Source organism: Stegodyphus dumicola, chromosome 11 (genome assembly GCF_044657685.1).
Source record: "Stegodyphus dumicola isolate Sdum_Otavi_A_Nest chromosome 11, ASM4465768v1".
NCBI lineage: Eukaryota > Metazoa > Arthropoda > Arachnida > Araneae > Eresidae > Stegodyphus > Stegodyphus dumicola.
Genome location: NC_140778.1, coordinates 101,262,576 through 101,281,950, shown reverse-complemented (window position 1 = coordinate 101,281,950; position 19,375 = coordinate 101,262,576). Strand labels below are relative to the sequence as shown.

At 31.0% G+C, this 19,375-nt stretch overlaps 1 protein-coding gene across 3 annotated transcripts in view; it reads right to left on the bottom strand.

The window, feature by feature from the left end:
- The window catches only part of LOC118193031 (epidermal growth factor receptor-like), a 184,356-nt gene that overhangs the window by 40,044 nt on the left and 124,937 nt on the right, over positions 1-19,375 (bottom strand). For all 3 annotated transcript variants that reach the window (XM_085827030.1, XM_085827028.1, XM_085827029.1), the window contains exons 3-9: positions 11,403-11,656; positions 8,401-8,525; positions 7,080-7,284; positions 5,538-5,681; positions 4,508-4,695; positions 3,672-3,813; positions 3,215-3,316 (exon numbers count right to left, since the gene is read on the bottom strand). In XM_085827030.1, the coding sequence (XP_085683156.1) occupies positions 3,215-3,316; positions 3,672-3,813; positions 4,508-4,695; positions 5,538-5,681; positions 7,080-7,284; positions 8,401-8,525; positions 11,403-11,511 (1,015 nt within the window). In that variant the 5' untranslated portion in view covers positions 11,512-11,656. The remainder of the gene's footprint in view (positions 1-3,214; positions 3,317-3,671; positions 3,814-4,507; positions 4,696-5,537; positions 5,682-7,079; positions 7,285-8,400; positions 8,526-11,402; positions 11,657-19,375) is intronic.

Here is a 19,375-nt window from a genome sequence, read left to right as displayed (position 1 = left end):
TGATTAATTCCTCATTAAAAACTAAACCAATTTAAACATTGGTCACTAACCCCTCTTTCTTCAAGAAAGTAAATTTACATTTCACAGACTAACTGAAAGCACATTCTGATCATTTGTACAATCACAAAATGTGTTGTCATATAAAATACATATACCAAAATAAAAGTAAGTGGCAAGACATCAGTAAAAAAATTAACGTTAGTGTAATTTTGTTACATTTATTTCTTGTGTTCATTTAGGGTTACATATTATTTTTTCTGTGTGTCTCCTATATGGCAGTATTTTTTTCCCCCCCACATCACAAATCTTGTGTTTGGCAATATTTTTGGTACTGTTCTGTTATCAGGACCAGATCTAGAAATGTATGTATGTAATATTAAAAGCACAAGGAAAAGACGGAACACTGTAGATGCGTGATTAGACCCATACTGAAGAAGAATTTGATTGCGTAGTATGCTAGTAATGCTAACTTGGTAATATCTAAAGAACTTGGCAGTCGAAGCAGTTTTAATTCCATTTTTATTTCCAATTGATATTTGTAGCCACAATCACTTGGCACTCTACTCGTGCCTTTCCACAGAAGATTTACATTTTTGATATTGTTAAGATAGAAAGCAAGCCAGCGAAATTACATCTTAGCACAGTAGAGAGCAAAAGCTGAAGTGCGTCGTTATGAAAGATGGAAGCACGCGAAGAGAAAAGTTTTGGTTTACAATTCGGTGATTGGTCGTCAAGAGGCATCTGGTATTAACGGTTACGTAAGATCGCATGATTAATTTGAATGACGCAATGCAGATAAATTATTACAATTTTAGAATAAAGAGGAAGAATTAAAGTTGATAGTTATATTATAATTCTGATTCATACATTTTCATCTTACATATATGTATGCATGTGTGTATGTGTTCATGTATGCAAGATATATATAAAAGCATGAATGTATGTGTGTATGCACATACATACACACATGTATGCATTCATACATTTCTGAATCCCATCCCCATGACAGAACAGTACCATTTTTTTCATGATAGCCATGGTAATATATAAGCACTGAAAAATATTACTTTTTACACTATATCACACAATTACTTTTAACAATATACTGAACATGTAGATTAAATAAGATAATAAATTATAATGAATTATCAAAAATATATAACTTGAATTTCAGTAATTTGAGTACAATTTCATAAAATTCTTTGGTTTCAGTTCATTAGTTTTCCATCTTTTCCACTTCATATTATATACAGTCAAAAGTCGTTAATTCGGACACCCATAATCCGGAATGATCTATAATCCGGACCTCAAAGCTAAAAACTTTCTGCGCATGCGCCGCGTTGACACATGCGCATAGGCGTTTACGCGTGTGCATAAGACCTTTACGATTGCGCTTGTACGTGTGCGCAGTTGCAGAATATGTTTTTGTGTGCGTGCTTAATGTATAACGGATGGTATAAGCTAAAATTATTTAATTAGCTATTTCAGTTAATGTTGATGATTGCGTTGTTCCTTAATCTTCGAACTAGATCCAGCTTATTACTTTTTCCAGACTGTAAGAGTAATTTTATAAAAGTAAACTTGAACTTTCGATTATGTCAAATAGAATTTCTGATGCTGGAGCTTCCAAAGGATCTACAAAACGAAAGTATGTTTCGATGTCCATCAAACAAAAAGTGGAATTGCTGCAAAAAATGGATAAAGACATGAAGAAGGTGACAGAGAGGTTAGTGAAAATGAAAAAATTTCGATTTACAAGTTAGTCCGTATTCTCGGCACAGCAATTATGGGATTTGAACAGCAGAACTTTGTAACTGAAGAAGAATATATGTCTGTTTGTAGAATTAAAGAGAAAGTATTATCACATAAAATGAAGCAACTTAAACAACTTACATTGAAAGAAATGTTTAATAAAGTAAACAAATAAATATTAAGCTTTTTTTTTGTAAATTTTGATACCCTTTAGATCATAATTGTTCTTTATTTCATAAATTACGGTTTCATATTTTTAATTTTAGAATTTCTGCATGCCATCTTACGAGATTTAAACTGATGATCTATAATCTGGAAAAATCGATAATCCGGAATCGCCGAAGTCCCGACGAGTCCGGATTAACGTCTTTTGACTGTATTTTATATTTTAATTATGTACAGTCTTTTGTCTATTTTAGCAATTTTATTATTAATATTATTTTTAATTCCTTAGTATAAAATGTGGCCATTTATTTGGAAAGTAAGAGATTTCCATCTTTGTATCATATTTTTAAATAAAGTAGAAACTTTTTTTTTTTCATTTGACAATCTGAGTGGGGATTTACCATGAAATTTTCTCCGCAGATAAAATAGCCATTAAGAAATTTTTATACATTACAAATCCACTTTTAAATTATGAAATCCAACACTACATATAGCCTAAATAATTCTAATAACTAGTAATAAATTTATAATGTGCTACACATAGCAGAAAGCAATTAACTTTAAAATTAGAGATAATAATATCTAAATAATAGAAATAAATCTGATAATTAAAATGTATCTAATAATTAAAATAGTTTCTACATTCCACCCTGTCCCTAAAAGATGAAATTAATGCAATCTCGTCATATCTGGCCTCTTCTTACCAGTAAAATTAATAGTGCAACAATTTTTCCTTCAGAATATTGTTACGAAATGTCCAGGCCCGGTAAGATAGCTCCCCCCCCCCGCAGGTTTAGGGTTGCCAGAAAATGGAAAGAGACAGCAGTTTTGCCACATTTGGTAAGAAATTGTCCATTTAGCGACAAAATTGGCAATATTAGATAGATGAATGGAGAACCTTCTGGAACTAGTTCTTACTGGTTTAGCCCAGAATGCTCTCGAACACAAGTCAGAAGCTATATAAACCCTGCTGGTACGCACAACTTGGAGAATCTCGAGAGTATGTAGAGTTTCGAGAACGAGTGAGCAAAGTCGGGAACTGTACTCTGGTGCTTTGCTGTGAAGCTGTCTCCTGGAGGCTGTGTTGCTGATTGTTTCAATGCGATTATAGTAGTTCTTAGACAACTGTAAACGTGTTATTGGAGCTGTCTTAAATAATAATACTGGCTAATAAAGTGTGTTTCGATATTTCATCAAGTGCCATTGTTATTCACTCCAAATCCAGGAACCCCATATGAATGTGAAGAGAGAAAAAAGCATAACAATATGTAAGTAAGAATTCTGGCAGCAAACTTACTTTTTGGGCAGGGTCCATCACAAGGCACACATTCTCCATCAACAGCTCTTTTAGTTTCTGGGCAAGACCTGACACATGCTCCACTGTCCCGCAGTAAATGTTCTAGAATAAGAGTAGGAAATTTATATACATTGCAAGACTGACTGACTAAATGAAATCAGAAATTTAATAAAAGAAACATGAAAAAAGAAAAATGTTAATATTTCTAAAGCCTTTTATTTTATAACCTCAACAACTTAAAAAAAAAAAAAAAAAAAATTTACTTAAGTATCCATTTAAATATTGGGTGAAAACATTATAGCTATAAAAATTTTTAACTAAAGTAGTTTTTATTTATATAAATATGACATGCTTCAGAGTTTGCTTAAAAGATTTTATAATAAAAAATTATAATTAATTAACTGTTTTGATATTTCCTTTGCTAAGTTTCATACAGTAATTCAGAACATTAACATACCAGGACAATTTTTGACACAAGTTGCTCCATAGGCATATTTGCCTTCTGGATTGCTTTCCCAAGAATATGTTACAGGATTATACCTCCTCATTGGAGGACATTCTTGCTTACAAACTCCATTGTCATCAAAGTTTTTGCAAGCCTAAAAATGAAAAATACATGATGAATGTTTTATATCTTAGATGCAACTAAAATTGAAACAGTGTGTAAAAATTAAGTACAGAGAAAAAAATTGGTATTTCTCTGTTAGAGACACCAGCGAAAAGTGAATGTGTGTTGTGTATGTTCATGCACACATGCAAAATATCTTTATAATTTCTGAGTGTAACTTCTTACACACAGACTGGTGTTGCTTTAATAAAAACGTATCTAAAAACAAAAAATATACGAAATAAAATAAATAAATAGTTCTGATATTCATTTAACACAATGCAGTTAATAAGTAAATTTAAAAGAGATTTAGAAATTGGCAGAATTTGAAATGAAATTTATAAAATACATAACAAATTTTGAAAAATTACTAAAGCACTTAGAAAGAGAGATAACACATGAAAAATATTTGATGAAATAACCAAAACAGAATAATTATTTCAGTAAAAGAGACACACTAATACGATATTAAATGCATGAAATTCATGCCATTAATGTCAAATAAATTCACATTGTAAATTACAGCAGACAGGTCCCTGATGAAAATGCCATATTTACTCAAAAATAAGACCCATCTTGCATTTTAAAATACATTCGAATAAAAATTAATATATATTTATTTTGTTTTGTAATAATTTTGAGAATTAAATTCATATTCTTGTAGTTGAAGGAATATTTTTTCTCACCAAGCAATCACTCTGTGTTGGCCCAGAGCAACCTCCAGCACAAAAAAGATGACAGCATTCTCTAGGATTTGGCCCAAAGCACCTGCCTTGGTGGCACTGTGGTGAGCAATTGATTTTTGAAAATTTTTGACAACTATGAGGTCCTGGCCCCCAACAGCCAGCTTCACAGCTTTTGTGGCATGATGGACCTAAAAATGCAAGTATACAAATTAAATACTCAAAGGAACTTGTTGTAATACAGTTATATAAAAATGCTCTTTTACAAATTAGAATGTTCTGAAATAAAAATTATAAAGATATTTTTTGTATAACTTGCATCTATTTAAGAAAGTTCTATCTAGATAGGACAAACATAAATCTACACTATTCTTAATAGACAGAACAAACACAAATTACAATAAACATGTATAACAGGCCAGTAGTTGGAAATAAAAATCTACAACAGAATACTATCAAATAAAAGTCCATAAATGAACAATGTTTTTAAATATGTAATGAGTAAGAAAAAAAATGTTTCTAAAATTAATATATGTACCAACATAATACTTTGTAAATAAATATTTCATATACAATAATATTCTAAACACTCCAAGTTGCCAAGTGTTGACTTCCAAACCTTAAATTTCTCAAAGGGGCCCTGAGTAAACAGTATTTTCCTCAGACTATAATTCTAAAATGATCCTCCTATAGTACCTTGACTGTTTCTTCCAACATTTACATTAGCTTAATGGGCCAGACATATTTCAAAAGGCATGCCTGTATCCTAAAGATATCATGATAAATATTTGTCAAGGTACATATATAGCTTAGACCCTTGGAGAGTTAAATAACCGAATTTTTACAGTATGGTAAAACACTTTTGAATAAGTAAAAAAATAATAATTTTCATATTTGTATTAAAAATTAAAAGATAATGATTTACTGACTCATTTTATCCTATATTCCAGAACAAGGATTTCATTATAAAAACTAAATAATTAAAAAAAATTTCTGTTTATTTACAAATTAAAAAATCTGGAGCATTACTTACATCTTTTTGTGGACCCTTCCCTTGTAGAATTGTAAATAAATGGAAGCTTCATATGATTACGAGTTAGAATTTCTTCCCAGTTGATTGTGTCAATATAACACAATTCATCATTATCGAAGAATCCAACTTCGCCCGCCAAAATATCTAAAAAACAGAACATAAATATAATCAACAAAATTACAAAGAGATATACTCAATTATAATGGAAACGTATCTAATAACACACAAAATTTTAGAACAAAAAGTATAAACCAAATATAATTATTTGAAAGTCTCTAAAAAGAAATGTATCCACTTTAGAACAGTCTTTCATAGAATGTTTTAGTAAAAAGACAGAACAGTCTTTTACAGACTCTTAAGACTCTTTAAAGACAGAACAGCCATTTACAGTCTATTTTAAAATGCACTGTTTTTTAAAAATTTCAAAAAATAATAAATTTAGATATATCACACCACTCTAAAAATACTTTAAAACAATGACGTTTATGAAAACCTCATTAAAAATTAACCTTCTTTAAAATTACCAAGAGGTAAAATTTGGGCATATTTAAAGATATTTAGGTTCACAGTATGTCGTAAATATTTTTAAAACTTAAAAATAATAATGATAATAAATACAATTCCAAATATTTTTGTTTCAGAGACAATTTTTTTAAGAATAAGCATTACATTTTAGAGATTACATCATAATAAAGCACTCAAAATTCAGAGACAGTTTTTATAAAACTTAAATTAAAAGTATCTATTTGTTCAGGGCATGCTTAAAATTATAAAGCAAGATAAAAATAATTTTTAAATGCCTATTTCATAATTGTGCAAAATTTTCCTTTAAACATTTTGTGATCTTTTGTATTTTAGAATTTTGCTTCTGGATGCTAGTAAGCCAATCTATTAAACTAAATACTAACTGAAGAATTTAAATCTTGTACAATTAATAGAATGCTGAAGTATCAAATCACTTAAACACAAATCACATTCAACAGCATTAAATTTTTGAATAAAACTGTGAAAAAGAATGCAAGTGGCTGTGAAAATTAAACTGAAAAAAAAAAAAAAAAAAAAGCATTAACTCAGATTAGATCAGAGGTTCTCTACCTTTTGACTAATGCGTACCATCGAAACAAAAATTGAAAACCTTAAGTACCACCACTCTTGAATGAAGCTAAGATCGCATAAATTTACTAGTGTTAGAGAGAAAAAAAAAAAAATCAGGATGTTGGCGGTTTTAATTTTTGAATTTAATAGTTAAAAATACTTTGCTTCTTTGTGTACCACTTATTTTTCCCTTGAGTACCACCAGTGGTACACGTACCATTGGTTGAGAACCTCTAGATCACATAGAATTAACTCAGAGTTATAATTAGCTGTTGATGTGCTTTGTGCAAGATTTTATAATGGGACTCCCTGGACCCTGTTCTACTAAAACTTGCATAAGCCTTGCATTAACTGCTTGCTTTGAAGTTACATGTTCTTAACTTACTAATTCACTTACAATTCACACTATACATATTTCATACAAAATAATCATAACAAGGCACTTACCACGTAGGGCTGGCAGTTCCAACATATCCAAATTGGTGTGAGCTACCAAAAGAGCGAAATCTCCAGGTTGCAAATCAAATAAATTACGACCACGAATAATCATGAGTTTAGGAAGCACAATACGACGAATGTTGACATGAGAAATGAGTACATAACCAGTTACTTCTCTTATTTCCTTCAAGAAACTTAAATCCTGACTATCATCCTGGAAAATTCAATGATTTTTATCAGATATTTTAATTAACATTACAAATTATAAAAGATCTTCATTACAAAAAATAAACAAACAAATTATAAAATTATAAAAGATCTTCATTAGACTACAAAATTATGAAAGATCTTCATTACAAAAAATTAATTTTTAATAATAAGTATGACTTACATGATTATAACAATTGTATTAAATTATTAATTATACATCACATTACAGAATTTAATTTTTAAAAATAAGATAATTCATTTTTAAAAATATCCAAATATTTCACCTTTAGCAATTCACTGAAAAGTTAAAATACAGCACATTTTGTATTTTAGAAAACAAGTTTAAATCAATTTAAAATTAAATGATTCATCTCTATTTTAAAAACCTCATTTACGCAAGTAGAATTTCAATTATATAATATTATAGGTTAAGGACAGATATTTGGATTTAATATCACACACTGAAGATCCCATAATTGGAAAATGTTATTAAAAATTGCAAACAAAAAGTGTACAACTAAATGAATTAGTGGGAAAATTAGTTCAGTTAAATTTTATTGAAAATTTATAAACACCTGACTCAAAAAATGCATTTTTAGAGTATAAAACAGTAGTCTGATCCTTTTCAAACAGTAACTGAAGTTTCATTCAGCTAAAGTAGCAATAAATATCACCATATAATCCAAAATTAGCAAAACACAAAAAGTTTCAACAAAGCTATAAAAGTTAAAAAGCGAATACCAAATATGTGTGATGTTAAAAAAATACCCTATCAGTAAGATAGATTAACTGGCTATAAATCAAGCAATTAATTTCAGGTTTATTATATAATAATTATTACATAATAATTAAAAACAGATGGCACAATAATCTCTCCAAATAAAACTGATTAATCAGAAGATTAATGTATCTAACTGAAGATAATAGTTACTTCAACACTTCTTTTCATAACCACTGTTACATAATGTGAATTGTAAATAGGATTTTTCATATTCACCATTCACAAAACACCAGAGCTAAAACATATTAAAAAGTTCAATCCCTCTATTATGTTTGAATAAATAATATCAGCACTATGTTAGAAATTACTTTTTGATGCAAAAGAAAATGATATAATTACCTGAAGCCACGTAATCTCCAGATTTCCATCTACATGAGTACAGTTCGTATACCTGTCTCTAAGATTTTGATAATGGTGGTCCCGATTAGCAGGCACAGACATTCTTCCCGATGTGCCTATGCAGACTATAAAAATGCAGAGATATATATTAGAATAAGTTTGATATATATATATATGTGTGTGTGTGTAAGATAAAAATATATGAATCAAAATTTTAGATTAAACTATAAACATTAATTCTTCCTCTCTATTCTAAAATCGTAATAACTTATCTGCATTGCGTCATTCAGATTAATCATGCGATCTTACGTAACCGTTAATACCAGATGCCTCTTGACGACCAATCACTGAATTGTAAACCAAAACTTTTCTCTTCGTGTGCTTCCATCTTTCATAATGACGCACTTCACCTCTTGCTCTCTACTGTACTAAGATGTAATTTCGCTGGCTTGCTTTCTATCCCAACAACATCAAAAATGCAAATCTTCTGTGGAAAGGCACGACTAGAGTGCCAAGTGATTGTGGCCACAAATATCAATTGGAAATAAAAATGGAATTAAAAACTGCCTCGACTGCCAAGTTCTTTAAATACTACGCAATCAAAATTCTTCTTCAATATGGATCTAAGCACGCATCTACAGTGTTCCGTCTTTTTTCCTTTGCTCTTATTATGACATATACATAATTTATTTATTAATGGATTATTTAGTATATTGTCTCCTTTAAATGAAGGTAGTAGTAGAATTTTAGTGGAAAAGTAACTTCAAATGAGATAATATTCCATTTGTAAATAAATTATATTTTATTACTTTTCAGCTTTTATGCAAGTACTATAAGGCAATTTATTATGATTAATTAATATATTTACTTATATATATAAAGACATAAAGTAAGAAATTTAGAACTAATTTTTTACAAAGACCAAAAATCAAAATTCATAATTAATAAATTTGTAATAAATACTCTTATAAATGCAACAAAGAATTTTAAAAATGTTAAAAACCAAAAATTTTTTTCAAATTTATTAATTAGGAATTTCAATTTTTGGTCTTTGTTAAAAATTAATTCTAAATTTCTTACTTTATGTCTTTAATGATAATTTTTCTGAAGCTTAATGCACAAAAATACTAGGCATGTTTATATTTTGTTTTCAAGAATTGTTTTGTATATATATATAGAGAGAGAGAGAGAGATAGAAATATTTCAACATCTAGGAAGGATATGTTTTTACGTTATGCTTTTGTTATCAGGACTAGATTCGGAAATTTATATATGTATGTATGTACGTGTTTACGTATGCATGTGCACATGTACACACTTATGTATGTATGTATGTACATACACATTAACACTAATGCATTGATCAAGTATACACATACACATGCATACATTTCTGAATCCGGTCCCAATAATAGAAGAGTACCGATTTTACTTGTATGATACTAGATTTTAGGATGGAGGCCTTTCATGAAAGCAAAGTCATAATTTTATTTGGAATTCCATAAAAAAAAACAGCTAATATATGTTAAAAGAAACTTTTAAAGAATGATGTAGCAAAACCAAATTAAAAGCTTGTAATTCTTTTATATTTATTCTTAAATTAGTGTAAAAGAACATTCACAGCAGTTATGTGTAAAATAATTCAAAATTTAGTTGAAAGAAAAATCTAGAATTAAACTCAAAATAAAAATAAAAATATCCATTATAATTCATGGCAGGAGTTATAAAATACAGATAAATAAGATTAATAAAAACAGGATATGATTTTTCAGTAAAAAAATTGAATACATTTGTTTTCTTTAAAATTATAGTTCATAAATATAAAATATCAAAATGCCATAAATTTGATATATTTGTCAATTAATTAGTTAATAGTTTCATATTTTATATATCTCTTGTCTTTCCTTTTTCAAAATGGAAATTGCGGTTCCCTTCAATCGTGAAAAGTAACTACAATTATTTTTTATGAAACAGTTAGAGCAGCAGCCTGAATGAAAAAATTAACAATACCACATACATTCAATATTAATATTAAGAGATATATCCATTGATAGAGAGACTAATAAAATACAAAATCTTTCTTAACATTAACAAACATGCCGTCCAGATGGGAAAGTGGTTAGTAAATCTGACTGCTGAATCAAAGGGCATGGGAGTTTGAACCCCCACGATGGCATGGATGTAATTTGTTTGTTCCTTCACAGAAGGCAATGGTGGCCCACCTACTAAGTGTCTCCACAATAAAGGGAACCACTGCTTCTGTCCTTAGTAGTGGCCAAAGCCTATACATGGCTAGAATTAGTGCAGGATTTACATATAAATTACACAAGCTGTAGCTTAGGGCTCCCCTCTTGGTATCCAAAAATCATACTTGGTACTTACATATAAATATCAGGACTTATAAAATGCCCCATATCTCAAATAGCTTAGGGCCTTATCAAATCCGGCTCTACTGGCTCTACTAGAACCCACCACTGGAAGGGGGAAGATTAACAAATATTTTAATTTTCATTCCAAAAATGCAATGAATGTTTAAAAAATCGAATAGAAATGCCCTTCAGAATGGACTTTAAAAATTATCAGACCTCTGACAACAAAATTAACACTAAATTCACATAGCAAAGGCAGAGCTTCCTTTGAAATAAACTCAATTAAGAATCTATACAGCAAAGAATATATATGTCTCTATAACATATTTCCAGAAATTTCTAAAACTTTTCTTGGATGCATGCACTTATAATAACCTTATCTTAACATTTCTAGGAATTTGGGGGAAGAAGAAAAAAGAAACTAAATTTGGCAATATGTCTCCAAATGCTGCCAAGAAAATGAGGTTTTGATTTTTTAATTTTGCTACAGTTTATGACTTAAAAAAGAATAAATTTCTTGTACTGAACTAAAACAAAGAAGGGAGCTTAAACACATTAACACAAGCAAACTTGTATAAATTTTTAAGAGTGCCTTAACAGTTCGCAATGAAATTTTTAAAAATGTCTTCTTACTTTTTCCTTTCATCACATAGGTATCTTTGTGATGCACGGCTGCAGCACCTAGCTGACTTAGCACAGCTAGTAGTAGCAGAAGCATCACAGCAAGCCCGGTGCACTGCATGGCTGCGAGGGACTTAGAACCTCAGTGCAGTACACCAGGCTTGCCTCCTATTAGATATTGAATGAATACCCTCAATGCCCTCTTCTCTGCTGCAGCTCCTTATTAGCATTTTCTGTCAACTTCAGAACAGTTTAGCTTTCCATAGCTGAAAGAAAAGGATTTAGAAATTACTGATGGATCAATTTTACAAAACATTTTGTAAGACATTTTGCAAAAATTCTTTTATTACATGTTTACATTTACTTGAGTATTACAAACATAAACAAGAACAAGAGAAAACAGCCAATAAATAAATAGCATTTCCAATATGATATTTTACAATCAGACTCTAGTTTCAATGCCTAAAAGTAATTTTTTACCTAAAAGAAGATAAGTCAACCATTTTTCCCTCCTGCTGTTGTCGTCACTTGTCATAAAATGTTGTTACATTTCTTATGCAAATGAAAAACGTAGATCATTTCATTGTGTTATTAAATAAATATTTTTTGAGGCATCCCCCATCTCCTCAACTGAATGTGTACAAATTTTGGATTACGATTCTCAAATGCAATGACGGATTTCATCATCTACACATTACAGTAATGAGGATATTCTTAATACATAGGCATACTGGGCACTTGCCCGGGAGGCATGCTAATCCATTTTCATTTCTTTTGAGTGGTTATCATAGGGGCCGCAGCACACTAGTTTGCCCAGGTGCCCATAATGCTGTTAAGATGACACTAGCAGTGGTCACAATACATAATGCAAAGATGGTAATTCCCTTCATTAATTCTAGAAAGGGCAGAAAAATGCAGCAAAGGACACAAAGCTGTCATTCGTTAGAGACTGCAAAGCTTCCAAGCAATGAAAACAATAACACCTGCTTTAAAAATAATGACCATGTAATTCTTAAAACAAATCTGCTTTTTTATCAATGTTCTTATACAAAACATTTTTGAAAGTATTAAAAAATACATAACAGACATAAACAACAATACTCAAACTTGGGAAGCAAGCCTCTCTGCCTAAACATCTAGAAATGGCCAGCAAAGATTATCAAGTATAACTGTTCTTTATTTTTCCTTTTAAGATTTAAATATCATGGTGCAAAATAAATTAATTTAAAGCAGAATTTATGACAGTAAAACAAAAAAATTCAACGTAATAATTATACAACACACTCTCTTCTCTTCCTGTGAAAAGAGAAAAAGAATGTAAATCTTAATTATTGGATTAAAAATAAATTCATTGTATATACAGTCAAAAGTCGTTAATCCAGACTCGTCGGGACTTCTGCGATTCCGGATTATCGATTTTTCCGGATTATAGATCATCAGTTTAAATCTGGTAAGATGGCATGCAGAAATTCTAAAATTAAAAATATGAAACCGTAATTTATGAAATAAAGATCAATTATGATCTAAAGGGTATCAAAATTTACAAACAAAAGCTTAATATTTATTTGTTTACTTTATTAAACATTTCTTTCAATGTAAGTTGTTTAAGTTGCTTCGTTTTTTTACGTGATAATACATTCTCTTTAATTCTATAAACAGACATAATTTCTTGTTCAGTTACAAAGTTCCGCTGTTCAAGTCCTATAATTGCTGTGTCTACCGACTAATTTGTCAATCGAAATTTTTTCGTTTTCAATAACCTCTGTCACTTTCTTCGCTATCGGAAGCGAATTATAATGACGAGGAATTTGATTTAAATCATATCAAAGACGGAGTACATCGAGATGAAATACTACATTTAGGAAGGAATTATAAGCCAAATAAAATAAAAACATCTGCCCTGATGATAAGGATAGTGTTGACAGATCAACTTCCAGTTCATTGCGCGCCGCGACGTTCCCCCCCCCCACACACACACACGCAGAGCAGCGTTAAATTGATAAACAGATTTCGGAATGGTTAGATTAACAAAGGATATGCCTTTATCCATTTTTTGCAGCAATTCCACTTTTTGCTTAATGGACTTCGAAACATACTTTCGCTTTGTAGATCCTTTACATATTAGAAAATATATATCAGAAATTCTACTTGACATAATATTTTGACATAATCTATTTTTGACATATCTATGTGACATAATCGAAAGTTCAAGTTTACTTTTATAAAATTGCTCTAACAGTCTGCAAAAAATAATAAGCCGGATGCAATTCGAAGATTAAGGAACAACGCAATATGCAACATTAACTGAATTAGATAATTTTAGCTTAGCTTTTACCGTCTGTTATACATTAAACGCGCATTCGTAAACGTATTTTGCGCATGCGCACACGCTATTCGCAGCCGTAAAGGTCTTACGCGCATGCGTCAATGCGACGCATGCGCAGAAAGTTTGTAGCTTTGAGGTCCGGATTATAGATCATTCCGGATTATGGGTGTCCGAATTAACGACTTTTGACTGTATAATGAAATTTCGGATTTGACATAAATGATGATGATGATGATGGAAGTGAATAGTTTTATGCAATGAAGATGCAACAATGGCTGATTTATTTCTGGCATAGCATTTCTGAAGAGTTCATATATACAGTTATAGTTATTGGCTCATGTTATTCATTAATTACAAACACTCATTTCACATACAATAACATTTTAAGAATGGCATTACCAATGACGATAGATCGAATCAGCAGATTACATGTTAGCCGCAGGAAACAAAGGAATGGTGTGAGAATAAAATTATGTTACTGATGTTACATAAAAAACGGTGAATTAACATCATTTCTGAATAAAACATCCTATCAATAATGGTTTTAAAAAGTTTTGGTTTTAATACCATTGACTAAGAAACTTCATTTTCTTTTTGCCGTATGTGTATAACTCAGAATAAAAATTATTAAATATTACTTAAGGTATTTATCAACTTTTGGCAACTGTTATGACAAAAACTTTCCATTACTTAGCAAGAAATTTAAATACTTAACGCCATTCGTAGTTTAAAAAAATGGGGAAAAAAAAAAAACTGAAAGCTTTTAGATTTTACATTACGTCCAAAGGCACTTTTTTTTAACATCTTGTGTCTTACCTTTATTTATTAAATATCATGTTCTTTGCACTTAAATAATAAAATTGAATTCAACATCAATATCGCGAAATAATTTTAAATTTTAAAATGAGCATATCTTTATAATTTCCGATACACTGTCTTGCGCGCTGGAGAATATATTTTCATTTCCCGCTCTCCCGTACAGTGTTGCCATTGCTCGCTTTGAAATCGTTGAGTTTGTTAATCAAGAATTCGCTAAAGTGTTACAAAATACGAAATCAATAAGAAAACAGATTCCAAATTTGGGCTTCCAGATGCCCATATTCGGTGGAAGATTACGTTATTCAAAATTTGATGGCTCTAGGTACCGTCGTTTTATTACAATGCGAGAAACATCTACATTTATGCAGATTCTTCATTATTTAATTTCTTTAAATATAACACAGGACGATCATATTTGGTGGCAACAATTTGAAAAGTGATACGCTGTTTGTAGTGATTCAACGCAAAATGCCAAAACGAAATTAATAGCCCAAGGGCTAATGCCCTTCGGGCTTTTAAAAAAAATAGCGACAAAATTAAGCCTAACATAAACAATAACACGTTGCCTTCGGTAGTAAATCCCACAGTTAAGCCTATTTACAATGAAAAAATAACATATTAACGATGCAGAACATACCAACAGCCCAACAATATGGCCTACATTCGAACTCTTTGTTTAAAGCTCTAGCACCCGAACTTAATGCAAAATTAATAAGAAACAATAATGGTAGCTTGCTCAATGTTCGAGCTTATAATGCTGTTGGGGACAAGGGGGGAAATCGGCTGTAATTAACTAATGATATAAATTTAAATAACAACGCCCTCGCTGATGCAATTTCATATTGTCCTTCTGTGCCACCAAACGATCGGCAATAAACAGAGAACAGCTATTCTTTCGCAAGGTAATCCAGATGTTAATGATAAAAGCACTAACTTGTTTTCTTTATATTTTTTTCTCTGCTAACCATCCCCAAGAAACAAGGAATCTTTTTTTTTAAAATTGTTTGGAATAATTAATGAGAATAGGATCTTGCAGCAACATTAACCCCATGCAATGAAGGTCAGATGACTTTAAGAATTCAAGGCTGGCAATGGTGTAAGTGCGTTTTAGAATTTTGAGTCACTGAGATAATACTTAAAGGGCAACTACTACACAAAAAGTAAGAAATTGCCAATTTTTCAAATGTTTTCTGATGTTTCAAATGTTTCACTCTTCTCTTTTCCGAAAATCTAACACCTGGTCAGCAATTCATAAGGACCATGCTAAGCAGTAAAAGCAATAATCTGCTAAAGGCTCTTGTGACCTAGAAAAGATTTGATTTGATTTGAGTATTTTAATGTAATCAAAAACTAAGCAAAAACTAACATTAGCTTGGTTCTGCTTTTATAAAACTAATTAATCAATTTTAAGAAAAATCTGAATAATTTCAGATTTTATAATATACTCAAGGGGAGCTTTCTTTCATTTACACACAAACAGATGTTTCGAGGACATTTGGGCTAATGTCTCTTTGGACTAAAAATATTTAAAAACTGCATATCTTTAGAATTTCTGGCGAACTGGAGATAAAAATGCTCCCCCCCATACAGTGTCGTCATTGCTGGCTTTGAAATCAATAGGTTTGTTAACCAAAAATTCGTTAAATTTTTACAAAATATGAAATAGATAATAAAACAAATTCCAAATTCGGGCTTCCAGGTGCCCATATTCGAGTGGAGGACTACGTTATTCAAAATTTAATGTCTCTAGGTACCGTTGTTTTGTCACAATGCGAGAAACATACATGCATTTATACACATTCTTCACTACTTCTAGGCCTATTTTATACCCTAAGAATGTTAATAAACCAACTACATTAGAAACAAGACAACGACAAGAATGTTTACTAAACAACAATTGATTTCTGCCCTGTATTTCATTTGATATTACCAGGCGTCTCTTCCGTGTATTTTACTGCAGGTTACAGAAATAGTGTAAAACATATGTATGTAAAAAGATATGTGAAATAGATTTTCTTAAAATTCTGTTTAAAGGATAAAAATTTTGCTTTATTAGATGACAGTAGTAGTTACAATTGTGCTTAGTATCTATGCTATATCGCAGTTCAAAATAAATCTTGAAAATTTTTTTTTAATTTAAAAAAAATAACGAGTTTTCGAGTTGCAAAATTTGTGAAATAATGGCAGCCAATGTTGTTTTCCAGCTGCGGACTCAAGCAACGTCGTAGTACGCATGCTCCATTTCGAATAATATTTCAGCTTTTATTGTTACTTTTACTGTTTCTTCATTATCATTGTATATATAGAGGTACATAAATATATTTCAATGCACTTTTGCGCTGTTGCATTATCTTTCGAAGATTACACTTAAGACATCTGAACATAGGTAATATGTTACTGAATTACATATTCATAATAGGTAATATGTTACTGAATGTGGTAATTAAAACTGAGAGCATTGTTTTTACAAGAAATTCCAACATCGTTTAATATCCGATTTATTTTCACTTTACAAATACACAGGGATTAATGAGGTTATTTACATGTATGATGTAACATAATGATCAACTGAGCGGTACATTTTAACGATGAATAAAATTTAATATTGTTGTAGCGTAAATTAAATGCTGCGCAGCTTAGAACGGTAATTTTCCGATCGCATCATTTCAAACAAAACTGGGTTGCCAGATTAATAGATTAAACAAACTGCAAAACAAATCATTAAATAATACCAAACAGGAAATGCTGAACTTAACAGGAGTGGCACCAAGTATTGATGTATGTTACATGAATATAGATTCTGTATCGTAGAGCTTGAAGTGATTTATTCGCAGAACCGAAGATCTACTTGCTTTTCAATTTGTTTTTAAATATTTCCAAATTAAGAATTATTTTTTTTTCGCAGACGAATATCATTTAAACACCTAAAAGCGAGTGCTACGCTTTTCCTTTGAGGAAAGTTACAGCGCTTTGTTAATCCACGAAATCCCAAAATTTTTTACTGACACTCAAAATGTAACCGTACTTAGCCTACCAATATACAGGCATTAAAACATACTATTTATTCTTAATAATATTTTGACTGTTATTAAGAATTTAACAAGAACAGTCAATTTAATAATTTGACAATAATAGTCATAGAACAATAATAGTTATAGAACAATTTACAAAACTAACAATTACAATAATATAGTTATAGAACAATTTACAAAAATAACAAATACAATAATATAGTTATAGAACAATTTACAAAAGAATTTTATTATCATATCGACGCCCCATATTACGTAACATGGCTATTAAATCTCCGCCTAATTCTCGGATCGTCTGACTATCATCAATAGTTGGACCTCACTTAACCAATTTCTTAGGTAAAGTCACAGTTCAAAGTTAACTTCAGACTGGACTATTGGAACTCGAGATCAGAATATTGTCGACACCTAAATGCTTGTTACTGATATTCGTTGTTCATTGTAGTTTTCCCAACAAAACTTGAAATGATTGAATTGGATTATTTAATTATGGCAAAGCACACTAGGGCTATCTGCCTAATTGGAGGGATGCCTTCGTGGAGGACTTTCTAAGGGAAACTGGCTCGTATACACGTTACACATGGGGAAAACCACGAAAACACCCATGCAGTCAGCCCGTTCGCGGGATTCGAACCTCGGACCGAACTACCAGTGTTCAGCGTCTTTACCGCTCGGCCACTGGTGGGCCAAAACTTGAAAGGAATGCTACCTTTACAAATCATTTTTATTTCATGCGTGTATCTTTGCAACTGTATGTTTTGATGTTGTATGTACGTTAGCTTTTGCGCAGTCTGTGTATTTTAACATGCAGTAGAAGATGAATTTGCAGAAAGCAAACATTCCCTTTGCCAGTAATAATGACAGTCAGGTCAAGTGACCGGCAATAAAGCTAAAACAGGAGATATTTATCACTGAATTTTACACCAGCGTGGAAAAAAAAAAAAAAAAACTATTAATTCGGTATAAAAAAAGCAATGCTGTAACAGTTGCTATATACAACTCTAAATACACGTTTTTCCTCTAACAATATTTCTTCACGCAAAGTTACCTCTTCATATATTTCAAGGAAAGCATTATTAAAACTGTACAAAAGAAAACTCTATAGAAATTAAGCATCAGTAACAACAAAAACAACAACAACAAAAAGTAAATCCATGGAAAGTTCTAAGACTGACGTCATCCCAACAAAGCAAATACACTTGAGTTCATTCGGGTCACAAAAAGAAAAAAGAAAGATTCCAGGTTACGACAGCAATCAAAACCACTTAGAAGAGAAACGTTTAAAACATTAACGACTCTGCAGTTTTATCTAATTGAAGCGGATCCTAACCGAATTGCATTAATACACGGAAAAAAAAAACTTTTAATAACTGGCATTTTCTTCCTCGCTAGCCCTCATTACAACTTCGCCTCCCAGAATTAGTATCACGCGAAACCAGACTTCTTTGACGGCCAAATAAGGGATCTTCCACAAAATTCAGTGCACACTATGTAGAAAATTCCCAGCTTCGCCATTTTTCTGTAACTCAACACTAAGAGATACGGAAACTCACACCTGTTCAATCTGCAAATGACCTTCGAGCAGTTCCGAAATTCAGTGAGCTCTTGTAGTTAGTGACTCATGTGGAGTTATATGATCGGATTGCATGCGACATTACGTTCGCTCATTCATATTATACTGCAATATCGCAATATTTGCGATGTGCTCGGCTCAAGAAAATGATGCCTCAGGCTCCGTTCAGACGGTGGTATAAATGTCACAGAGGCAGTCATAAGGCATAAAATGCAGGAGTTTCGTTCACACCTGA